Source organism: Octodon degus, unplaced genomic scaffold (genome assembly GCF_000260255.1).
Source record: "Octodon degus isolate 3935 unplaced genomic scaffold, OctDeg1.0 scaffold00047, whole genome shotgun sequence".
Lineage (NCBI taxonomy): Eukaryota > Metazoa > Chordata > Mammalia > Rodentia > Octodontidae > Octodon > Octodon degus.
In genome coordinates, this window is record NW_004524623.1 from 8,644,701 (window position 1) to 8,654,399 (window position 9,699).

Consider the following 9,699-nt stretch of genomic DNA (forward strand, 5'->3'; position numbering starts at 1 on the left):
TCACAAACCCTTAAGGTGAATTCTTTCATCTCTCTCATTTTCTTTATATCATCATTCTTAAGATACTATTTCTTCACAATGAAACTTGAAGAGACCCAAAGAGAACAGGCACATTAATGACAATAGCATTTTCTAAGCACTTTAACCTATTTGTTCTACTCAGCATTCCCGAAAGGTGGGGAGAACTGCTATCCTGTCATGTAAGAAAAGAACTGCCTAAGATATCAGTGCTTTGGTAGTTGCTTCCCCTTCATGGAAGTTGCGCGGCATGCCATTCCAGGTGTACGGGTTTCCCCACTCAGTAGCTCGTAGTCTTAGATAGTTCATGTCTTACTGTATGGGACAGTTATGTCTTTCTCATAAAGTGGCCACAGGATTAAATGAAGTAACTTAAGACAACTATAAACATCATGCCTTTGTATAAGAAATGCTTGATCAGTGTTAGCCATGGAAAATCAGTCAGTAGAAGGCAGGTAGAAGGTAGCACTAATGTCCACATGGAGAAGGTTTTATGTAGCTTTCTATCAAGGTATGTATGAGAAAGCACTGGCCCCCTTTGTAACCTGTAGAGATGAACAGAACAAATCATTACCATCTCTTACAATGTTTGTGTCCATCTTAATACTTCCACTACTTTTCAAAAATATACACTGCATTGTTAGTCAAGTATGTTATTTTATACTTGTGGAGTCTTATGTGTTTACTTTTTGCTTTAGAGTATTGGGAGTGATATTTAAAGTCTCTAGCAGAAACTACTAATATGTATTTGTGAACAGCTTCATTGAACCTATCTAGGTATAGGAACTAAACCCTATTTCAAAACAAATATCATTTATTTAATAAATGTAGAATAAGGCAAACAATTACAAGAATAGAAATAGTTTAAAGCTTTCAGAAAACTGGATTTTTCAGTTGCTTAGTGATGATCTGGTTTTAAAAATCAGACTCAGGCATGAAAATGTGTTGGCTGTTTAGCCGATAGCATTTATATATAACATATATGAGTCAAGGATATATAACATATATATGTTACTTTATCTACCAGTTATTCTAACATTCTGGAAATTACCATGGCTTGTTTTAGATTAGTTATATTATACTATAAATATGTCCAGATGTTTTTGTTATTCTGTAATTTGTTGAGTTTTAGCTGAAGACTTCCTTAGACTTTTTACCCCTTTTTAGTGATTGATTTCAAAAGTTACTGCCATGTTTTGAATTGCTGGGTTGTGTTTCTAAATTGATTAGAAAAGAATCAAGGATAACTTCTCTCAATTATAGAGATGTAGCAGATTTTAAGGACAAAGGCATAATCATTTCAGTAAGATAAGAGCTAAAACATCATACACCATCACTGACAAAATATGAAGAAATCCATTAAGTTATTTAAATCAATTAAAGAGCTACAACGGTTGCCTTTCAATAAACACTTTAATCTATTGCTTAATCCAATAATGCCTGTGACTACCTGATTCATATCAGGGCTGTGGGAATATCCAGAGTCAGCATTTTGGTGATATAACATCTTGGAAGAAAAAGAAGACAGATATGGGCCCTTACTATATAACGTATTTTCCCTTTTTTCCATCTTTTGTTTTTCAGGGATCTGTCTTACAACCTAGTAGAAAATTTGCCCAGTTTTTCAGCTTGCCAGAAGCTTCAGAAAATGTACGTGTAATACTTGAGTTGCTGTGGACTTCACTTCTGCACAGAATATCTTGGAATTCTTGCCTTAAAACTGCCTCTCCCCTAAAACATCAGTTTTATTGTTTTATAATCCAACATTTTCTTCAAAACAACCTTAACCATCTATCTTTTGTACTTCATTTTTCTTGGAAAGTCCTTGGGTGATTAAAAGAAAAAAAAGATTAAGCAAACCTATATTTTGAAAGGTGGAGGTTTGACACACCTGAAGATCTTCAGAGAATACAAGAGATGTTCAGAAGGCAATGGCAGTAGAGGAGTCCTAAGTGCTTGAAATGACAATGGCATGGTTAGAATATGCTTTTGTATCCATCCAGTAGAATGAGCTATCTGAAAAACAGAGACTACTTATTTAAGTTTGTAAGTTGCAAAGTTTTTTAAACAAAAACCAGTCACTTGTTAGTCCTACTCTGTGTGTTCCTTTGATTGAGGTCAGGTGATCCCCCTGTAAAACTTCTCTGAAGTCTGGAATCTTTGAAACCAGTGACTTTAAAATCTGTCTTTGAAACTGTTGTTGCAGTGACCTCAGACATAATGAAATCTATGAAGTTAAAGTGGACACCTTCCAGCAGTTGCTTAGCCTCCGATCTCTGTGAGTACCACCACCTAGCACCTGCTGTAGTCCGGAGCACTCCTTTCTCTTTTGGGGTGCCCCTGATATTTTCCTTTCATTGTCTGCTGTTGGACCTTTGTGCATATATTTGCTATGAAAAAGCAACAAATTTGCTCTGAATAATTTCCAGGAATAAACTTAAAAGTGATAAATGTGCAGTTACGCTTTCCCCAGGCAGCTGCCGTTCAGCTTTGTTCAAAAGGAAGGGAGACTGAGTTGTATAAGAGACCACACAATGTGGTTCTGTCCACAACCTGGAGTGGAAAAGCATCAGCTTACAGACAAAAATGGGATGATTATATAATTCTAAGCATCCTGCTTTCCCTTCCTGGGTGAATAGAGCCTTGAAAATGTTTAATACTCACCTGCCTCCAAGCCTGCACCTGCTCCACGCATTAGAATTTCTGGAATGTGACCTGGACATCTACAATTTAGAGTCCACTAAGTTTGGGGCACAGCTGTCCTAGCAGATGTTTCTGTCATGCTGGCAATTCGGATTCATTATTATTATTTTGTGACTGAAAACACTGCATGTTTTTGAACATTGCATATTTTTAAGTTAAGAAATTATATTAAATTTATGTGAGTGTACACCAAGCCCTGAGTTTGATCTCAAGCACCACAGTAAATTTTTTAAGTAATTTTAAATTTTACCAAAAAAAGCTTAATAAGATCACTTTATGAAATAACAATTAAAACTTTTCTGCTTAGGCAAGCGCAGGGAGTGGGGTTCAATCTCCGGCACCCCATGCCACACTGGCCCCAACCACAGATGTGCTGAGCTGGTCACAAGACAAGGCATGATGGCACAGCCCTGTAATCCCAGCACTAGGGAGGCTGAAAACAGGAAGTTCACTATGAGTCTGAGCTACATAAGGAGACCCTGTACCAAATACATAAAAAGAAAAGAAAAGAAAAAAAAAACAGTTAAAACTGTTGAATGCTGAAACTGGATTTCAGTGTGATTTTATTGAATGGTGACACATAATGTAGGTGACATTATAATGACATTATAATCTAATTTTAATGTAATGCTTACATAAAAGTATGTTCTTATTTATTTCACTGACTTCTAAAGTATTCCTTAATCATTGATAAAATAACACTATTTCTTAAAGCATTTTAAATTTACTTTTCGGAATCACTTTTCCAAAAATTTACCTTGAGAACCAACTTCTTCTGAACTCAGTTGTTTCAGCCTTTCTGTACTCTGGGCTTAAATTTATTTACATTTTCATTTTACTTTTTAAAAATATGAGCTGGCAAAATAGCTCAGCAGACTAAGCGCCTGCGTAGGCAAGCCCAGGGACTGGGGTTTTAACTCCAGCACAACATGCTGGCCCCACCCCCCAGGCATGCTGAGCCCGCCACCGGGTCTGGGTGTGTGGCGCATGTCTGCAATCCCAGCGCTGGGGAGGCTGAAAACAGGAGGATCACTATGAGTCCAAGCTGCGTAGTGAGACCCTGTACCAAATACATAAAATGAAAATATAAAATAAAATAAAAATATATTAAAAATTACCTCCTTTTGTCACCTCTTAGTGACAGAGTTCTGGCAGCCCTGTTTCCACAGGCTGTTCTCTAGTCTACCAAAAGAAGTAACAGATTGCGAAGGCTGCAGGAGCATCTTTTGGTTTGCTCTCTCCCCTCCAACCTCAGTGCAGTCACTTAACTGATTCCACCAACTCCCTTCTCCTCCCTGCTCCACCACAGGCCCTTGCAGTCACCATGCTCCTGCCACTGGCCTCTACCCACGTATCCCATTCACCAGAGATATAAAGCAGGCTTTCTTACATAGAATCAACCTCTTCCCTGCTCCTGAAATGTTCAGGTGCCCCTACAGTCTTTAGAATCAGGACTGCATTCCCCAGCACCACTTTTCAAAATCCTGACCTATCCTTCTCCATATTCCTGGTTCAGTCTCATCAGTCTTCCATGCATTCACAGCCCACTGACACAGAGGTCACTGTTCCTCCCATCCCCATCGCCTGTTGAATTCCTCCCAACCCTTACTACGCCTCTACTCACCCCAGAAGAACAACAGCGCCTGTCGTTTGGCTCCCTCGGTTCTGATGCACTTTGCGTGTTCTCTGTTATAGCACTTAACACTCAGTACTGTCATCAGGTAGACTATTTCCCATCTAAAAACAAGGACTCTGTTATCTTTTTATCTCCAAGGTCAGTAGTGCTCTTATTACTTATTGAGGAATGCAAACATGTTCAGGCCAAAAGATCAAGGGCTCTAACGCTGATGTGCTTGAGTTTGAATCCAGCTCCTGAGATTTGTGACTTGGGGCAACCGATTCCTCACACGTCTGTTCACATTACCTCACCCATCAAGAGAGCAAAGTAATAACACCTACCTCGTAGGGTTGCGTTGAGGGTTGTGAGACAGTCTGTATAAAAAATTTCACAATTATTCCTGGCACATAGTAAGTATGTAACAGTGTGGTTAGTGTTCTTAGAAGAAGTATATGGGCTTTTAGAGTATGGCAGAGATGGTCCTGGCTTTCAGGAAACAGAATTGACCCCTTGGTTGAAGCAGTAGACCCCCCACCTAGGTGGGACAGGGGACAGGTGTGCACAAGCCAACACCATCACGGTGACAAGAAGAGAGTGCAGAACGCAGAAAGAGCTTAGCCACGCAGAGAGATGCAGTGGTTGAGGAGGTGCATAGCCAATGTCAAAGATGAGCTTGCAAACAGCAAAGGGACCGACTGAGAGCGTCTGGACTCCCCCCCCCCCCGCCCTTTCTGAGGGCCCTTTTGGAAAGCCAAACACAATGGCACAGAAAAGTGGAAAATGGCTGCTCTGGGGCTGCTGGGAGGATCCCAGCTCACAGGCTCACAGTCTGGGAAGCCATTAGCAACCTTTACACATACGCTGTCACATACACCTAAAGCCCAGGCAAATCACTGGAAAGCCCCGCCCATGGAAGGAGATGATCTGCATCTGAGATGCTAGGCTCTGATCCAACCACAGCATCCTGAGCCTGACTGCTTTGTTGCAGCAGGCACTTAAACACCTGAGCCAATGGGCAGTCCCCCAGATGCCCGGCTCTGAGAAGCTCACTGAGAGATGACGTTTTGCTTGACTTAGTAGGTGTGCATTCCCTAAGCAACTCCATGGAAGGCAGTCTCCTTGCTTCATTACCGAAGCCTGGATGAACCTGTAGCTTTCCACCTTCTAGGTTTTCCTGCCCTTCTTAGCTGCCATCTCCTGTCCTGAGACCAAAGTGACAAGACCTCCAGCTTCTCCAAGCAAGGAGGACAGGTCCCTGAGACACATTTCAATGAGAATGGGGATATTCTGTGGATTTTATTTACTTAAGGTCATGCAGGGATCCAATATCATAAATTAATCAGTTCCTGAGAAAAGTTGACTTTAATCATTTTCAATCCTTTTTTTTTTTTTTTTTGAGACTTACCATGCAGTTCATGCAGTTGTAGCTCACTTTGTAGCCCAAGCTGGTCTTGAACTCACAATAATCCTCCAGCCTCTGCCTCCAGAGTGCTGGGATTACAGGCGTGCACCACCATCACCAGCTACTGTCAACTCTTTACAATGCCTGCATCTTAGTTACCCATGTCTGCTAGGTATCCTTAAAATGAAAACCTTAAAATGCATAGATCTTTTTAAAAACATACAAGTTGTGATCTCTAATTATTCACAGCAGTTCTTACAAAAAATATTATTCCTGCTGAATTGTCTACATTTCATTATGTGAGGCATATGAACTGTGTTACCCCATATAATGTAGGTTTTATGTTATCAAAGAACATTATTTCTAAAATATGTTTGTCCCCATTTGATTCATGTTCTGCTGAAGAAATCACTTGTCAGTATTGTTTACTGAGAGTGATCTTGAAGCATCTTTCAAGAGCTGCCATATAGATAATGTGAACAAATTCTTGGTTGAATTTCACTACTTATTAGGGACATTTTAGGATTTAAATTTTACTCATTTGACAGAAAAGCCTCTGCATATTGTCTCTGACCACTCTCCTACCTCCACAAATTTTAGAAAAGCCCTAATAAAATTTTACAGCCATATTAAAGTCAACCTTTTAACAAGAAGAGAATAAAACTAAAAATATCTTCCTAAATGACTTCACCTTGGTTACTTAATGAGGTTGATCTAAATCCCCTCCTTCATCATTTTTCACCCTTATTTTTATCTAAAGGGCAGTTCAGTGGGCTAGTGGTTCTTGATCTCAGTGCAAATTAAATGTTGATAGAAGACCTAATGCCACTGATTAAGCCTCATGTGGATTTCATTGCTTATGTAATTCTCTCTCTTTCTAAATAGGAATTTAGCTTGGAATAAAATTGCCATTATTCACCCCAACGCATTTGCTACTTTGCCATCTCTAGTAAAGCTGTGAGTATTTCCTACCTTGTTTGTGGCATGTTTTTAATAACGGGGACCACCTGGTTAGTACAGCTGTTTTTACTGAAGACATGGTGTGGTTCTCTTATCCTTGGTGTTCAGCACACACTGCACACTGTCAGGGCTATGGAGGAGCATCCTGGTGCTATGTAGGCCTTTAAGTGGTAACTGAAAAACCGAGTGATAGCAGGTTCCAGTTAGCCAGGCAAAGTTGTCCATCTTTGCTGGGCAGCCAGGTGGGCTGGAGTCAGGTGTGAACTCACTTCTGAAGGGCTTTCATGTTAATGTTCACCACTTTGACCAAGAGAAACCCTTCCTGTCTCTTTTTTCCTCCTCCTCTTTCTGTGTCTTCCTCTGTCTCCTCTTTCTTATCTAATAAAGAAATAAGGAAATGGTCAGAGAGAACCTCAGGTAAGAAAGATGGAAAAAATCCCCCAGAACTTTTATTTCTGATACCTCTCACTTTTCAAATAAATGGAGCAGTTTTCTCTTGATTTTAGGTGTCCCCTGTGGCAAAATGAAGCCAAATATAGAACAGTTTGGATGAAATTAAACCTTTCCCCTGCAATTCGGATTTTAAATAGAAAAGTTATCAAGAACTAAAACCAAAATACTTACTTTTACCATTAAGAATAAGGATCCTTAGAAGTTTTTATTGAGTAGTTCAATCAACTCTAGGTTGCTTTTTTTCCCCCCTGACATAAATGTTTTATGCTAACACAGACTAAAAGCTGATTGCTGTTTGATGTTTTGCAGGGACCTATCATCCAACCTTCTGTCATCTTTTCCTGTAACTGGGTTACATGGTTTAACTCACTTAAAATTAACAGGAAATCATGCCTTACAGAGCTTGATATCATCTGAAAACTTTCCAGAACTCAAGTGAGTTTGTCATTAAAACTAATAAGATACATTTGTGGTCATGTGAAATAACAGACATGTTACAGTGGTTTTCTCAATTTATGAGGTCATGAGACCCTTTTGAATTGCATTTCATGCCCTCCGTCCCCCACCCCCTGAAGTAGGAGAATGTGTCTTCCGGACCACATTTCCTTTTCTCCTCAAAGACGTCTTCCAGAATAACAAAGTTCATGGCAAGAGTTTGAAAACCGCTGATCCATGAGATATAAACTAGGACGTGTAATTAAACAACATCATAACAATATTATACTCCTGTTTATGGTTTCTAAGTCATGTATCTGGTGTGTATGTTCTAATAAAATCTAGTAAATTAATATTTGAGGAAGTAATGCTCTTTAAAACCTGTTACGCTTATTACCATAAAAAAGTATCATGAAAGCTCTTGATGTATAAATATGTTTATAAACATATGTGTGTATGTTTTCAACCACAATACTTTTTATATACAATACGTTTTAAAGCATGAAAGTAATATAACTTCAAAAGGTAGTTTAGAAAGTTGAAGAGAAGTAGAAATACACTTTTATGTATTTTCTTTGTAGGTACTTTATTTTACTTTTTTAAATTACTAGAATCAAAGTGTTCATAGGCAGTTATGCCACATTTTAGCTACTTTACATTATGTCGAGATGTTGCTATAATTTTCCTAGCAGTCATTTTTAACCATATTAGTGTAAATATTTTTCACCATTTTAATGATGGAAGTTACATCATGTACCTTCAGTAATTATTAACATTTCATGGTAATAATTCTTAATAACTCCATTGTTGTAATTTGTAACACTGTATGAACATCTTCATGCATATAACTTATTTTGGATTAAGTTAAAATCCAAAGGTAGAGTCATTTGCTGAAAAAGTAAAATGAGCATTATATTTAATGACCAATTTCCTTAAAAGTGTGGGGTTTTTGTTTTGGTTTTTGTCTTTTGAAAGGGTTATAGAAATGCCTTATGCCTACCAGTGCTGTGCATTTGGAATATGTGACAACATCTACAAAATGTCCAACCAGTGGAATAAAGGTGACAACGGCAGTGTGGACTACTTCCATAAGAAAGATCCTGGAATATTTCAGGTTCAAGGTAAATGAAATTATTCCTGGAAGGATCTTAAAAAGTCATCAAATAGATTACCTTAACTCCAGACTTATTTTTTATAAACACCCCAGCAGGTTGAGGAACAATCTCACTTTTTAAAGACTTACAGAAAAAGAGAAAGCTCATTTATTATTTATAATTAGAGCCTCCTTAGCATATATTGTCATCAGGGGTAATTACTTCTATCAATATTTCTATAAACTTTTGAAGGCGTCCCCTCCCTGTGAATAGATTTTCTTTTTTTTTATTTTCTATGTATTTAGTATAGGGTCTCACTACACAGATCAGACTCATAGTGATCCTCCTGTTTTCAGTCTCCTAAGTGCTGGGATTACAGGCACACACCACCATGCCCAGTCTCAGTTGCCATCTCAGTGTGGCCCAGGGGCAGGGCCCACACCACACACTGGGGATTGAACCCCAGTCCCTGTGCTTGCATAAGCAGGCGCTTTAGTCCACTGAGCTATCTGGCCAGCCCTTGAATTTTCTAAACATGCTTCTGAATGCTTTTCTCCAGAAGACAAAATCTATTTTTATTCCTATAGCCTGGGGAGACTGAAAAATGTATGCATTTTAGATTCTTCCACATTTCAGCAGAAAAGCTTCAGGATTCATTTTGTTTTCCAGCTAGTACTAAATCATTCTCCCTTCCTCTCCCCCACCTGGATATCTGTCAGGGAGGTGAAATGAGATAATGTCTGTGGGGCCCTTGAGGTAAGACATTACTCACACAGAGAGCCATGCATCCAACCACACCTGTAGTAATGAGGAGGCGCCTCGGGCGGCACCCCGTCTTTCCCTGCCAACCCTGCGAGTTTGGACAGCGTCTAAAGAGAATGGCTTCTTCTTCTTTGAGCCTTAATGATTTGTTGATTTTAAAGCAAGCATATATTTCAGTCTATCTTCAGATACATATCTGTTGAAGGGACTGTATCTTAGCTCTTTTCCTTTAAGGTCACATGTGTCTTGCTGTT

General features: G+C 39.1%; 1 protein-coding gene across 1 annotated transcript in view; it reads left to right on the forward strand.

The window, feature by feature from the left end:
• Nucleotides 1-9,699, forward strand: part of Lgr5 (leucine rich repeat containing G protein-coupled receptor 5) — a 78,543-nt gene that overhangs the window by 64,580 nt on the left and 4,264 nt on the right. The window contains exons 11-15 of the mRNA XM_004632215.3: nucleotides 1,603-1,668; nucleotides 2,225-2,296; nucleotides 6,627-6,698; nucleotides 7,464-7,589; nucleotides 8,565-8,710. Coding sequence (XP_004632272.1) covers nucleotides 1,603-1,668; nucleotides 2,225-2,296; nucleotides 6,627-6,698; nucleotides 7,464-7,589; nucleotides 8,565-8,710 — 482 coding nt within the window. The remainder of the gene's footprint in view (nucleotides 1-1,602; nucleotides 1,669-2,224; nucleotides 2,297-6,626; nucleotides 6,699-7,463; nucleotides 7,590-8,564; nucleotides 8,711-9,699) is intronic.